The following is a 14553-nucleotide window of genomic DNA, read 5'->3' as shown; positions in this document are numbered from 1 at the left end:
TGGTAGCACAGGTGGAGAGGGAATAAATGACATGAAACACTTAAAAAGTGCTGCTTATCCTGGTGAAATCCCTGGAGAATGGCAGCTATAAGCTGTAGTTTCTCTCCCCTGATTGGATTACACAGAGGTTTGTATGCATTGGGTCACCTGCCGCACCTTGGGCCCAGCTTGGTCATGAGAGACTCAGGTTCAGATCCCAGGGGGTCACCAGGTCACAGGTGTGGCACAGCTTTATAACTTTGCCACACCAGAGGCTTCAAAGAGAGAGCACGCAGGACTAAAATTGTCTGCAGGAGATGGATGTGGTTCCTTAGGATGCAAAGAACTAGGTAACAAAATGAGTTGCCTTTTCATGTTCTGTAGAAGTTACTGGCCCTGCTAGGCTGTCTTGCTGAAAAGCAGCCTGTTGCCAGACTTTTTCCATATGGGAATCACATAAAGTTGGGCCAGTATCTGCATCTTCTGCACTATAGCAGGGAGGAGCTTGTGGGAAGGACTGGGTGTTGTCAGACATCAGTAGCAGTAAAAGGTTTGGACCTCCTGCCTTTCAGAAAAAGCCAACAATATGACTGCAAGTGGTACATTCCTCTCACTGACCTCAGTTTCCAAATGGTGGACGAGTCTGAGGCAGTGCCCAATATCCCACTGGTACCTGATGAGGAGCTGGATGCCATGAAGATCAAGATATCCCAGATCAAGAATGACATCCAGCGGGAAAAGGTAAAGGAGTTGAGCACTCCAGGGCAATCAGACACAGGTCTGTGCTCAGAGGAGGTGCTGGGGACAGCTCTCCCAGGGCTGCAGTGTGGGGAGCCAGGCTGCAGCAGGCTGTTAAGCAGGGGCTTTGCTCATCTGAGTGCACAGCCTGGGTGGTGCTGCCCTGTGAGGAGGCAGAGACAAAAAGACCCTGTGGTTGTACCCAGCAGCTCCTCTATTCCTGTGAGCATCCATGTGGAGGGCAGGGATCTTATGCTGCAGACATGAAAAGGACTGGGAGTGTTATTTGCCAGTTTCTGGCTGTTAAATTATGATCCTGCCAGTGATTTTGGTCAGAAGCCATATACTCTTGAATTTTAGCAGGCTCAGTTATGCCTTTGAAGCTTTTTCCTACTTCACTGATGTCAAGGCAGCAGCAAATGCATAGAAAGCAGCAATTATGCTGACAGTCAGACATGGACATGGTGTCTCTGGCCCAGGCTTCTCTTTGCTTGCAAGATATATTTTCTGAGAGCTGTTAGATCCCAAACCTTCCTGGAGCCTAAAAGAGAACTAAGAGTTTGAACACTGTTGGTATGTAGGGCAGGATATGAATAACATTAATCATGCTGTGGGAAGGTTATTCCCCACATTTCCAAAGAACATGCTTCTGCCTCACAGACCTGGCTGGCTTTCAAAGAGGGCTTCCTGGAAAAAGTAAGATATTAGGAAGAATTGTGGAAGCTGTTTACTCAAGCTGCAGGTGTCTAAGGTTTGTGCTTTGGTGCATCAGTGCTAAACAATACACATGGCTGGGTTTGGTAATGGATTTTATCCAGGAAAAAATGTATTTTTAGCAGACTTCTGATGAAAATGGATCAGTGGGTGGTGAGTGGGAGAGTTCTGGGCAGCTTCCACAGAAGTTCCTTAGAGTCTCCTTAGTTAAGGACACTTGGAGGACCTGGCAGTGCTATGGCTGGCCAGTGTCATGATGCTAGTGCAGCCTCTGGAACAGAAAATACAGGGTACAGCTGGGACAGCTGGAATCAGGGAACAGTGCCCCATCCATGTGTAGAGATAGTGCAAAAACACCCTTCTGAGCAGCTGGGAGTCCTGTGCATCCTACTGACAGCATTTCTTCTGCTCTGGGGCCATTTACCTACTCACAGGGTAGAGGCTGTGGATTTCAAAATAGCAGTTTGTGTAAATGAGAGTAGATTTGAAGAATAACACATGTCCTCTGCTCCCTCTCTCCCACACCCTTCAGAGAGCCAATAAAGGCAGCAAGGTCATTGAGAGGTTGAAAAAGAAGCTGTCGGAGCAGGAATCCCTCCTCCTGCTGATGTCTCCCAACATGGCCTTCCGCGTGCACAACCGCAATGGCAAGGTGAGAGCACCATCACCCTCAGGGCCAGAGATCCTGGGGGCTTGTGTCTGTGACTGCTCGTGCTCCTGCACAGTGAGGGCTTTGTGGCCTCTACTGTGTGTCCTCAAAGCACTTCCCAAGCAGCAGCCACCTCACCCTTGCTGTGCCAAAGCTTATGATGGCATCCTCTAAGGCTGTGATTAATTTGCATTCAAGACTGGCATTTAAGAAATAACCATAGAAATTAATCCCCTGTCTCAGCACCAGTCCTGGTGCAGCTTCATCAGTGTCTAAGCCTGGGCTGGAGGCTTTTGGCATTCCTGGTGCTGCTGAATTCCTATTGTGAGGAATAGCACAAGCTGCCATGGGAGCTGCTGCAGGGCCACAGCTGCCCTTGGCAGGGTGGGGCTCTGTGAGCTCTGACTGTCCGTGTTGGTATCGTGGGCACGGTGCCAGAGCCCAGCCTGTCTTGACAGAGGTGTGATGCAGGATAAGTGGCAGGAGTGCCAGCAGAACAGTCTGTCCGGCAGTTTGCACTGGGGAAGAGTGGGAGCAGGCAGGCCCTGCCCTCAGTGGTGCATCAGATTACTGCATACCCTGTTTTCTTCTGTGTTCCTGGGCAGAGTTACACATTCCTCATTTCATCGGACTATGAAAGGGCAGAGTGGAGGGAGAATATCCGGGAACAGCAGAAGAAATGTGAGTATCCCTCAGCTGTCATTGCTACAAATACTGTGATCTTAAGAGAGCAGGGCTCCAGAGGATGAGGGTGTGGGACAGGCTTCCCTGCCAAAACAGAGATCTGCATTGAAATCCACAGCACAGTATGGATGTCTCCTGTCTGAGGCTGTTTGAGGAATTTCTGCTGCAGCAACATGTGAGGAATGTGTAGATAGAGCAGTTAGTAAGTAAATGTGTGTAGAGATTCTCCCATTTACCATAGAGATCAGAGCTCAATGCAGTTCCAGGTAGGGGGAAAAGCTGAACTCTTTTCCCTGGCTCCATTAAAAAAAAACTAAGTTACTTTTATGGCGTGGTGTTTTTGGCTTTGCAACGAACTAAGAACTCCTCTATTTCCTGTGAACCATCCTGAGCCTCGGAAGAGTAACTGAACATGCCCCCAGCAGAGCTGCCTGCAGCAGCAGCACTGCCCTGAGCACCTCGGTGCTGCTGAGCAGTGCCCAGGGAGCACTGTCCCCTCTGTGCCCAGGATGAGGGGTCATGCATCCAGCCTCTCCTTGGAATTTTTACTCCTCCCTCTTGCAATCTCCTTGGCAGGCTTTAAAAGTTTCTCACTCACATCAGTGGAGCTCCAGATGCTGACAAACTCCTGTGTGAAGCTTCAGACAGTGCACAACATTCCCCTCACTATCAATAAGGAAGGTAAGACCTTTGGGTTTTGCTTTCACATGGTGCAGCTGCAGTGGAACTCTCCACCTGCCTGATTTTGTGCTTTCCCCTAGAACTGCTCTTACTGTTCCCTTTTGCTACAGGTTGTAGGCATCCTCCAGTATACATGAATCAACTATTAAATGGTCCTTGCATGCAGCTGTTGTGCAAGGTATTGGAGTGCCTGGTGGAGTCCTAGGCTGGGACAGCTTTGAGCTATGTCTGAGAATCCTTTGGAATAATACTAGTTGGCCAAAATTGTGTCAGGGACCATCCTAAATTACTACTTGTAGACTTAGCCTCTGTAATTTACTTTTTCTCCTTTGAATTTCTTCCATGCTGTCTTGCTGATCCTAGAACTGTCACTGTAAAAGCCCCCCAGTGCCAGAAGGTATTACAGGTGCCAGCTGTCTTGCTGAAGTGGTTGTTACTTGCTCCTGCCATCCTTGGGTACAGTTCACCCTCTGCTCATTAACCTGTGTAATATCAGTCTCATCACTCTCACTCTTGGCTCCACTGTGAATGTAACAGAATCCCTTGGGTCTTTTGTACAGATGATGAATCCCCAGGTCTCTATGGATTCCTGAACGTCATTGTCCACTCTGCCTTGGGATTCAAGCAGAGCTCAAGTGAGTTGCAGTTCTGGGGCACACAGGAGGTACTGACAGGGGGTAGATAAGCCATGTGCTGGGACGGCTGGGTGTGGATTGCAGCATCTGTGGTGATGGTGAGGAGGAGAGGTGTTTTGGGGAGCTGGAAGTTCTACTCTTAACTCCCAAAAAGATCAGCATCAAGGATCGAGCACACAGCATTTATTGTTAGGCCTAGACCGTTTGAGGTTTTAAGCAGTGTTTGCTGATGACCCAGATGTTCTAGAAACAAGTCAGCCCTTATCCTGAATTCTTTCAGCTGTATCTTGTTTTACAATGAAAGAATGAAAGGTGTTCTCTGGCATCCAGAATTTTTGTTGGGAAGAAAGTGGTGTTAAAATTCAGAGGAATGACTTGACAGAAGGATAAAAAAGGTGACAGAGTTTATTAAGGACAGCTGGGCTGATCAAGGTGATGAGATTTGTATGGGATGGTGTTTCTGGTAGTAATACAGAGATGATGGAAATGAAGGCACCTTGTGCAAGTGATTAATGCAAGATAGGAGATTCTAGATTTTTTTTTTTAAGTTTTTGTCTCCCTTGTCTCCCCTCCTCAGATTTGTACTGCACATTAGAGGTGGATTCTTTTGGGTATTTTGTGAACAAGGCCAAAACTAGAGTTTACAGAGACACCACAGAGCCCAACTGGAACGAGGTAGGTTTGATTTTTCTTCATGTGACTTGTTCCATGTGCCAGACATCAACACATGATGGGCAGAAGACTTGCCAGTGAAGGAGGTTGCTGCATGCTCAGCACTTGTGCTGCACATGCTGCTTCTCAGAAAACACTCTTCTGCCAGGTTCATTTGGCTGTCAGGGCTTGCCGAAGACTTTCTCTTGGATTAGTGGTAGTTAAACAAACAATTTGATACAAATGTGTCTTGTCCAGTATTTCATCTTTTAAACAGATGCATGCTTGACAATTTTTTTAAAGAAACAAGTAAAAATATGTTGAAGGAGATGGTTTTGTTTATTTGTTGAGAGAGGGAAGAATCAGCTATAGACATTTTGCCTGTTTACAGCCATCTCAGACCTGCTGGTGAGCAAAATTTCTTACATGGAAGGTGAGCAAATTTGTGTCTTTGAATGATGCTTTGCTGAGACCTGTGAAACCTGACTAAGGAGTGAACCATCTTAGTCTCCAATTTGACCATCTTATAGATACAAAATACAATTTCAGCTTCTTTCTAGACCAGTTTCAGTAGGGAGGAGGTTTTGACCAGCCCTTAAGTGTTCTTCTGATGAGTATTAAAGAGACTGTATTGATTTTTCTGAGACTGGTGTCCTGTTGTGATGCAGCCATTGCTCTTTCCTTTCCTGGTGCCCTGCAGGAGTTTGAGATTGAGCTGGAGGGCTCCCAGACACTGCGGATTCTGTGCTATGAAAAGTGCTACAACAAAACCAAGCTCACCAAAGAGGATGGAGAGAGCACAGATCGCATCATGGGGAAAGGACAGATCCAGGTAAGGCTGTGCTCAGCTCATTCTTGATACCCTTACTGCAAAACATCACAGGACTTTTGAATCCTGCTGTTCACCACAGAGGTTTTTTCTGCCTTCTGATTGTCTCAGCATTGAAGATTTTTCCCTCAGATAGTGAGGTACACAGTGTGATTCAGAGGCAGGAAGTCAGCAGCTTTGTCCCTCTTGCTTTGTGCCCTAGCCTGCTCCATGGAATAGCTGCTTGTTTTGATCTCTCCTTTGCCCATTAACTTCAAAACTTCCACACCACTGTATAGGAAGTGCCCCTGGGCACTGGTGAGGATGCTTCATTTGTGACAGGAGGATGCAAGAATATTCTCTCTACTCTGTAAATCCTGTGCACAAAGGCTGCCATCTGTGTGTGCTGGAAGCTGATGGATGTGTTGGCCAGGCCCTGGGACAGCCTGCCTGTCCTACTGACTGCCATGCCCAGAGTGTGGTGTCCATTAGAGCATCTGAGGAACATTTCCACTGCTGGGAACTGGCCTGGGACACTTTGTGTGGCAGATGTGTAATACAGTGGGGGAGGTGACGATTGCAAAGGGCTGCTGCTCTTGGGGAGCTGCTGTGTGACAGAGCACTAAAGCTGGATGTAGGAGAAATCAGGCCTTGTGTGGAGGAAACCATGGGGAACATATGTCCCCCATCCTGTTCCAGTTTGTTGCACTGTCTGTCCACAACTTTAGGAGGGTGTTTAAATGCCTGCTCTGAGGACACATTCTTTGTGTTGGAATGGCTGTTGAACAGAACAGGGACCCTGCCCAGATACCTTTTCCTTTCTGGCATGTTTAAAGATCTCACCAGTTCCCCTCCATTTAGGTCTGGCTGTTCATCTCCCTGTGGATGACAGCTTTCCCTGGCCATCACTGCAGTGATGGCCATGCAGGCCAAGGCCATTTGTGGCATTGCAGAAGCAGCTCAGGATGAGGGTGGTCTGTGGGATCACATCCCACCTTTGCTCTGGCAGGGTTCATTGCCTAAATGACTTTGATCAGCCTCTTCCTCCCCTCTCTCCTGTTTTCAGAGAGAGCTTTTGTCTCAGATACATGGTGGGATTTGGAAGGGAGCTGGTGTGCAGATCAATAAATGCCAGCACAGGCTGCTGCTGTGTGAGTGTCTGAGCTGACCAGAAATCCCTATGTCCCTTCAGCTAACAAAGGCTGTTTTCCACAGAGCTGAGCAACTACAAAAGAGCAAGTCTCCAGCCCTGAAATGCCCTGGAGATTTGTGTGCTCATAACAGAGAACCCTGAAATCACTGACCTGATAAATTCTACAAATATGTTACATAGAAAGATTATAAAAAAACATATAAAATCTTTCAAATTTTGGCAATTTTTTTCCTTCTCACAGCAGTGAGCATTTTTATGCACAGCAATTTTATATTCTGTAAATATATTTTATACTTTAGTAAATAAAAATACTCTTTGATGGCAATTAAATATTAATTGCATCCTGATTCTTTTAGAGAAACCTAGACAGTGGGAAGGTTAAAAATCAATTAAAATGTTTTTAATCAATGTACAAATGTTGCATTCTGTTGTATCATAAAAGGCACATGCAAAAGCTCTCTTGGTTTCTGTAAATCCCCTTTGCAATTTATAAAGAAACTTGATGAATTGCCAGCATAACCCCTTAATTTTCAGTGATTTCTGTCCCATCATGGATTTCAAATACTATTGAATCAAAGAGAAGTCATATGACAGTCTGGTAAGATTTTGGATTGATAAAAATGATTAAAGGTTTTGATTTTGGTTTAGTTCTATTTTTGAAGTAAGCACCATTTCTCTATTAAGAAACCATAATAATGCAACAACAAAATCTGATTACAGCCTGAAGGTTGGCTGTTCTCCCAGCTGCTTTTATATCAGATTTTGTTTACCATAGAGTTTGTAGTTGATTCTGGGCTTCTGATTTGTTGTTGCACTGTCATTATTCAGCCCAAGTCTGTCTGTCTAAAGGCAAGGTCTGTGAGGCTGGGTGAGGATTTTTGTTTCATAAATTCCTTTTAGTTAAAAACTCTGGGAACATGAAGGGTCGTGTCTGCATCCTCCTGTTGATAAAAGCAGAGAAGTTTCTCTCTTGGCCAAATTGCAGTGTATTGTTAAGCCATGAATTATTGTAAATATGCAACTTCCCACTACTGGGAATTCTGACTCACCAAATACTGAGCCTCAGTGATGAAGACAATCAAGGAGACTAGGACTGTTTTGGCTGTAAAAATGTTTATTAAATCTCTCCGTTACATTATGGCAGTGAAGGAAGGAAGGCTGGAAATTGGTGCATGTCACAAGTTTCCAGGAATGGGCAGCAATTTTAATAGCTCCCATTGCTCATACTTTCTTTTCCTATGGAATATTTTATTTGTCTGTCTGTACAGCCAGATGCAAGAGCTGCTTCTTTCCTGCCATTCTGCAGGTTTTTTATCTCTGAAACATAAACCCGTGAGGTTTTAGTGTGGAGAAGCTCCTGTAAATGTAGGAGTGAAGTCCTCACCAGACCTGGGCAGAGCAGTGCTGGGTGTGCAGTGTTGAACTGACTGGCACATGTGGCTGGGGGCTTCTGTGCACCTCAGGCATGAGAAATACTGTTCCTGAGTACACTGTGAAACTGAAGTTACTGGGGCACTGGAGGAGGACAGAATGGACATCACATGATGAGAGGACATGTGAGGCTTAGCTGTGGGCATAAGCCCCTCTCATTGTGAGCACCCTGGGCTTTTCTTTCTGTTGTTACCTTGCAGTCCATTTTTGGCACTTGGCTGGCCCTTTGGCTCCTTGAATTTTGCATTTCATGTGGCAGACACATCCCCATGTTGGGAGTGCAGCAGCCTTTTGTTTGGTGTTGAGACTGCACCATTGGGCACATTTGTCAGCAGGACCTGTCTGGCTGTGGGAGCTGTGAGTGAAGTGATACCTCACCCTGTGATCCAGCTCCTCCCACCGGTGCCTCCTAGAAATGCCATTTCCTTTGCTGTTTTCTTTTTCTGCATGATCAGCTCAAGCTAAATATTTCCTTCTCCCTCACAGCAGTGCTGGAAAATCAGGGAGGATGTGACCTTAGATCGCTTCATTCTGTGGAGCAGCACCATTCCCTGCTGCCTTGCAGAACAATCACTCTTATCTTAATTATCTGGGATGTCTCATAGCAGTGCCCATGGCTATTTCAGGCATTAAGTTGTTTTCCATGTAAACCAGATTGTCCCATGTTGTACCTCCCAAGTGTTAACTTGGAAACCTTTTACTCACTCAAGCTTGTTTAAACAGTTTGCTGAAGCAGAACATTGTCCCAGCAATGAAAACAGGGGGGAAATGAAGAAGGCAATGGGTCATGCCTGAAGGGTGATGGTGGGAAAGATGAACCTGTCAGTGGGGAGCTGTGAGAAGAATGGGCTTATGGCAAGACTGGGAATTCCCAGTAGCACTGAGGATCTGACAACATCTGTGTCACATTAGTTACAGTTCAAAATTGATGGGGTGTAAAGTTGCCTGGGAAGTTTAATAAAGGGAAGAAGTAGTGTGAATGTACTGTATATATAAAACACACTAACCTTAATGTTCCACAGTCCATGCTCTTTCATTTCCACTGAGGCTTCCTTGTTTTTCCCTCCTTTTGCATGTTTTCTTTTCTCTCTGGGGAAAAAGAAATCATGATCAAACTCTCTGTGGTGGTTTCCTAGGGCAGAGCATAGACGCCCTTCCTAGTGCCTGGCTTGCATTTGCCAGAGCAGTATTCCCAGTTTGCCTTTTTCCAGTTCTCAGCACTCTGCTGTGCACTCTCAGCCTTTCCTGACTGCTGTGCCCTGTCTCATTCAGTGCTGAGCTGCTACCAGGGCCAGAGACCTGCACTCAGAAACCCCTGTGGTGCTGAGCTGCTTTGTTCTGTTGTGTTTCGGGCAGGAGACAGAGAGGTATTGGCTTGATTCATTAGTGACTTTGGGGCTGTACTTTGCCACTGCAAATACCAAAAGCCACAAGGGGGGCTGGAGGGAGCAGCAAAAGACAGAGTGGTTGGTTTGTATTTTCCTGTTCTGCATGAGCTTTTGGTGGGGGCTGTTCAAAGAAACCCATGCAATGCAGTCTGGGAGGGTTTTAGCAGGTCTGTCCTATTTGCACAGAGCATGGAAACAACACAGTGGCTCTGCTTCAATGGAGATGGGGCAGGTCACTCAAACCAAGCAACTGTTTGAAGGAATTGTGTAGAGGAGCAGTAAATTCCACTGTCAAATGCAGAGGCAGCAGCTGCACAGTTGCCTCCCCTGCCTGAGCTGGCACAGCTTGCTCAGAGCTGCCTCCCTTTGCCATGCTGGCCGTGGATTGCATTCTTCTACTCAGTGTTCCTTCTTTCAGGTCACTGATCTCCAAATCAGGCCAGAAGACAGCATAGCCCTCTTTGTCCTCTGTGCTGGTGGAGCATCACTCTTGCTAGCTCGCTGTCCTCAGTGTGCTCTCTCCCTGCCTGCTCCAGCTGCCCTTTCCCTCTGTTGCTCTTGCTGGCCTCAGAAGGTCAGTCATCACTTGGGACCACGACTGAAGCTCGATTGAAGTCCCAGTGACACTTCTTGGTTTCCTGTTGACTCTGTTATGTCCTGCTGTGACTTATCAGACTGTTAGACCTGATCTTCCTGTCTTACTCAGTGTTGCTGAGAGTTTATTCAAGCTTTGCTCTTTTAATAGCTTCCATCATTTTGCTTTGTTATTTAAAAAGCACCTTGGAGGAGTTTGGGTTTTTTTCCCCTTAATTACTGTTGTTATTGCCAGTGATTTATGCAGGGTTGGCTGGGTCAGCCAGCCCTGGTGCCTGCTGTCCCTGGCTGTCCCCATTCAGTACAAGGCATTTTCCAGCAGGAGTCAAACAGTAGGAGGGAGTGCAGGGGTCCTGCCAGCTCTGCAGGAGAGTTCAGAAACAAGGGAGCAAGAGGCGGCAGCAGGTACACGGAGGTTTACTCGCAGTCCTGGCTCAGCCCCAGCAGTTATCCAGTGAGGAAAAGTCTCTGTGAGCTCTCAGTTCCAGCAAGGAGAAATCTTTGTGAGTTCTCAGCTCCAGCACTCTGCTTCTCCTTGTTCTTTGCAGCAGTGTCAAAGTTACTCTTGAGAGAGAGCAGGATGGTTTTATTTTTTAACAGCTATTTACTTGATTTTGTTTTGTGCTGTGACAGGAATTCCCTGGTCATTACTGAGACATACCCAGTAATACCTGTTAGCTTAAATAAACCATAACTGGATTCTGCTGGACTCTTCCTTTGAAGTTTTTGGCACATATTCAAACCCTCTTTCCCCTTTAGTCTTAAACTATAAATAAAATAACTCCCTGTTATAAATAATACACTCAGTGACTCCATTCTAAAAGCATATGGAGAACTGGTTCCCAGCAAGAGGATTGGCTGTGACTGTGTCCATCAGCAGGGCCATTTTGGCAGCTTAACAAGATGACTCCTCAGAGTTGGAGATCAAGCTTTCAGGAATAGTTAGCATGGTTGCTCCTCATAGGAAACCAGACACTTCAGAAATGGTTTCCTCTTGATTCTGGGAAAGAATTCAGTTGTTGAAAGAAATCAAGCTTCCAGCACGGAAGTTCAGGGTAGAACAGCCTAGAAACTGGCCAGCTCGTAGGGCCCTTGGCCAGCCCCATAGGCGGGGCGGATCTGTTCTGCCGGAGTTAAAAGCAAATCCCCTTGGCGAGCAGTGCTGTGTTTGGGGTCGCTGAGGCACTGAAGCCAAGCACTGCTGCCCATCCTTTGCACAATCCCAAAATGTGGGAGCTGCTGGTTACTGACAATTCCTTACAAGGGCTCTTCAGGAATTTCTGCCAGCGTTGCACCTGCAGGAGCCGGTCCAGTTTGCCAGGGAAGCCTGTGTGTGCTGGCAGCATCCCGCTGTGGGCTCACGTCCGTAACAGAGCGCGCAGGGATAAGGTTGGCCTCGCTTGTTCTGTGCTGCTTGGGGTCCCTGCAGTGGGAGGAACTTTGCTCTCTGCTACTTGCCTTTCTTAGGGGAGTGGGGAAGGTTTAGGTGGGGGCTCGTCTCTGTAGCTGTCAGCAGCACTGGGCTGCTCTGTTGATGATCTGAGTGCGACCATGACCGTGTCTAAGCTCTCCCAGAATTTCCTGCAGCTGCCATTGTTCCAGCATTTCCCTCCCCTGCCAGAGCTGTCTGACCCTGCATGGGGCTCTGTGAGAAGGGGGAGCTGCAAAGCAGCTCTGGTTATGACTGCCTGTTTGCTGACAGCAGTAAACTCAAAACAGAGTTTGCTGCAGGTGCCTCTTCTGGTCTTACAGTGCCTCCATGTTCAAGAGCCAGGTGTTACAAAGCTGTCTCAGGAGGCACTGAATTCTTGCTTTGGCTGGTTCCAATGGCTGATCAAGCCCCCAAGCAGACAGCTCCTCTCTCTCTTGCCAGTCTCCCTGGAGCTGAGTGCCACTCCTCAGCCCTTCTGATATGTTGGGGCTCTCCCAAGGCAGTAGAGGAATTGCTGGGTGACATTCTAGCACCTGAGTCAACTGCTCCCCAGCCTCACAACTGTCCACTCAATAGATGAAACAAAGCTGAAAATGAGAGATTGGAACTTGTTTCTGTTTAATGAGTGCTTGCAATAGCAGGGTCTGGTGTTCTTCCTGCCTCTATGCTCAAATAGAAATGAAAAGGAATAGGCTGTTTGAAGGACAGCTTTCCATGATTTCTCAGCAGATTCAAATATTGGTTGTGCTCCCTGAGGTTGCCTTTATTGTTGAGCTGACACTGCTCTCATATTGCTGGGTTTTCCATGGGTATGAACCCTCATCAGCCCTGTTTAAGAGAACTGCGCAATATCCAAAACCTGGTTTCCCTGAAACCAGGGAAACTTTGGAGTGTGGGTTTTCCTATGGAAAAGAAAGAAGAAGGTAAAAGTGATTGTGCTCTGCTCACTTGCAGAAGCCTCCCAGGCTAGCTGGTTTCTCTGAAGTCTGTTCCTAGCTGATGGGTAACTTCTGTTTTCCAGCTGGACCCGCAGGCACTGCAGGACAAAGATTGGCAGCGCACAGTCATCTCAATGAATGGGGTAAGTGTACAAACAGAAATTAGCTCTGCTTCTGTACCTCCTGTGGGCTTTATTTCTTTGCTCTTCATTGCAGCATAAAGAAAAGAAAATGTTTAAGAAGTGACAGCTGTTCTCTTTGGTTCAGGTGGAAGTGAAGCTGTCAGTGAAGTTCACCAGTCGGGAGTTCAGCCTGAAGAGGATGCCATCCCGCAAGCAGACAGGAGTGTTTGGGGTCAAGATTGCCATTGTCACCAAGTGAGCTGATGGGTCACGTTTCTCCCCGTTGTGTTCAGGAAGACAACTGGCCAGTGGGGTGCACTTGCCTGTGTCCCCTTGAGGGGTTTGGCAGTCCAGCCTGCTCCACTAGTGTAGGAGTGTAGATGTGGCTGCAGACAGGAGATGCTTTACAATCTCTGAGCTTCATTTTTTGCAGAGATAAAAACCAGTGTGCACACAGGCTGTTTACTGGCAGTACTGATAATTCCTCTGAATTCCGGAAATCCCCCTTGCACTTGCCTTCTCTGTAGTTAGCTGACATGGTCACAAATTTCCAGAGCCACTGAACAGTGATGTTTCCTTTCCATAATCAAAAATGTTCAAGGTCTTTGGATCTCATTGTATTATTTTAACCCCTGATCTTTTGTCATGAATCATTTGCCAGCAGAAACCTGTTTGTTCTGTTGTATGGTTTGGGAAGTGTGGTATTTCCTCCCCATGGAATTGCATCAGTTTGAAAGCAACAGGGTTGCTATGTATCCAAGGGCTGTTTGGGAATCCTCTCATTACCTGGGCAGACTCGCAGGCTCTGGGGGTGCTGGGACCTGGCCAAGAGCTCAAGTGCTCAGGGAAGCTACAGAACAGCCAGAGCAAGGCTGAGACAGTCAGAAAAGGAGTTTTAAAAGGAGTTTTTCAGCTCAGTCCTGACTGCCTGCTCAGACTTCCTACCACCCCATTTGCCCAGGGAAATGTTGGGGGGCTCGGAGCTGTCCTGGCTGACTGGGGAACAGGCACAGAGGGCCTGGGCTGAACTGAGCCCTTCTGTCTGGCTCCCCTCAGGAGAGAGAGGTCGAAGGTGCCGTACATCGTGCGGCAGTGCGTGGAGGAGATCGAGCGGCGCGGGATGGAGGAGGTGGGGATCTACCGTGTCTCTGGAGTCGCAACCGACATCCAGGCTTTGAAAGCTGCCTTTGATGTCAGTAAGTATTTGGGTCTGATTTTTCCCTTTGCTCTCTCAGAACCTGCCTGAGCTCCCTGTCATGTGGCTGTGCTATTTTTAATCTTACGTTGCCCAAGAAGCATTAAGAAGTAGAGATTCTCACTCAAGGAAAACAATTTTAACCCTGGCTGCATGTTTTATTTACTGATATAACCCAAGACATACAACAGGATGATCCTTGTACCAAACCATGCTTTTTTATTCTTCCCAGCAGAGATGAAATGATGGCTTTACCTGCCTTGCCAAATCTTTGTAAATGGCAGACACCTCTCTGGGGGAAAACATCAGCAATCAGAAGTCATAATTTCTTCACTGTTGTGAGGTGTCCAAATTAATAGAAGTCCTTAAAATAAAGAATGTTTTGTGAAAGCCAGTGTTCCTTAGAACTAGGAGGGTTATTTATGAAACTGAGGTTGAGTGGTCAGGGCTTCTCTCCCTAACTCCATCTGGACTTTATGAAACCAGTGCTGGTGGGTGTTTAGTTCAGGAAGAGGGGCTGGTTTTGTTGTTCTTAATAGTAACAAAATGGAAATATAAGCCGTGAATTGCCTTAGCTACACTCAATAGCGAGTTAGAGAATCTCAGAATCTCTTAGTCTAAGCTGTTAGAGGCAGGGAATTGGAATAACAACTGCTGTCAGTAATAAAAGTTGAAATGCATATAAATACTGTCAAGAGGGCTTGTTCAGATCAGGCCAGGTTTGCTGGCACAGCACAGGTAGCCCTGGGAGAGTGAGGTTG

At 46.9% G+C, this 14553-nt stretch overlaps 1 protein-coding gene across 1 annotated transcript in view; it reads left to right on the top strand.

The window, feature by feature from the left end:
- The window catches only part of BCR (BCR activator of RhoGEF and GTPase), a 97523-nt gene that overhangs the window by 72990 nt on the left and 9980 nt on the right, over nt 1–14553 (top strand). The window contains exons 10-19 of the mRNA XM_030958566.1: nt 552–720; nt 1964–2083; nt 2686–2761; nt 3341–3445; nt 4006–4080; nt 4658–4755; nt 5432–5563; nt 12559–12618; nt 12743–12852; nt 13654–13793. Of these exons, the coding sequence (XP_030814426.1) occupies nt 552–720; nt 1964–2083; nt 2686–2761; nt 3341–3445; nt 4006–4080; nt 4658–4755; nt 5432–5563; nt 12559–12618; nt 12743–12852; nt 13654–13793 (1085 nt within the window). The remainder of the gene's footprint in view (nt 1–551; nt 721–1963; nt 2084–2685; nt 2762–3340; nt 3446–4005; nt 4081–4657; nt 4756–5431; nt 5564–12558; nt 12619–12742; nt 12853–13653; nt 13794–14553) is intronic.

Source organism: Camarhynchus parvulus, chromosome 15 (assembly GCF_901933205.1).
Source record: "Camarhynchus parvulus chromosome 15, STF_HiC, whole genome shotgun sequence".
NCBI classification, from domain to species: Eukaryota; Metazoa; Chordata; class Aves; order Passeriformes; family Thraupidae; genus Camarhynchus; species Camarhynchus parvulus.
Note: the sequence above shows the minus strand (reverse complement) of the source record. Positions and strands in the feature narration are given on the sequence as shown.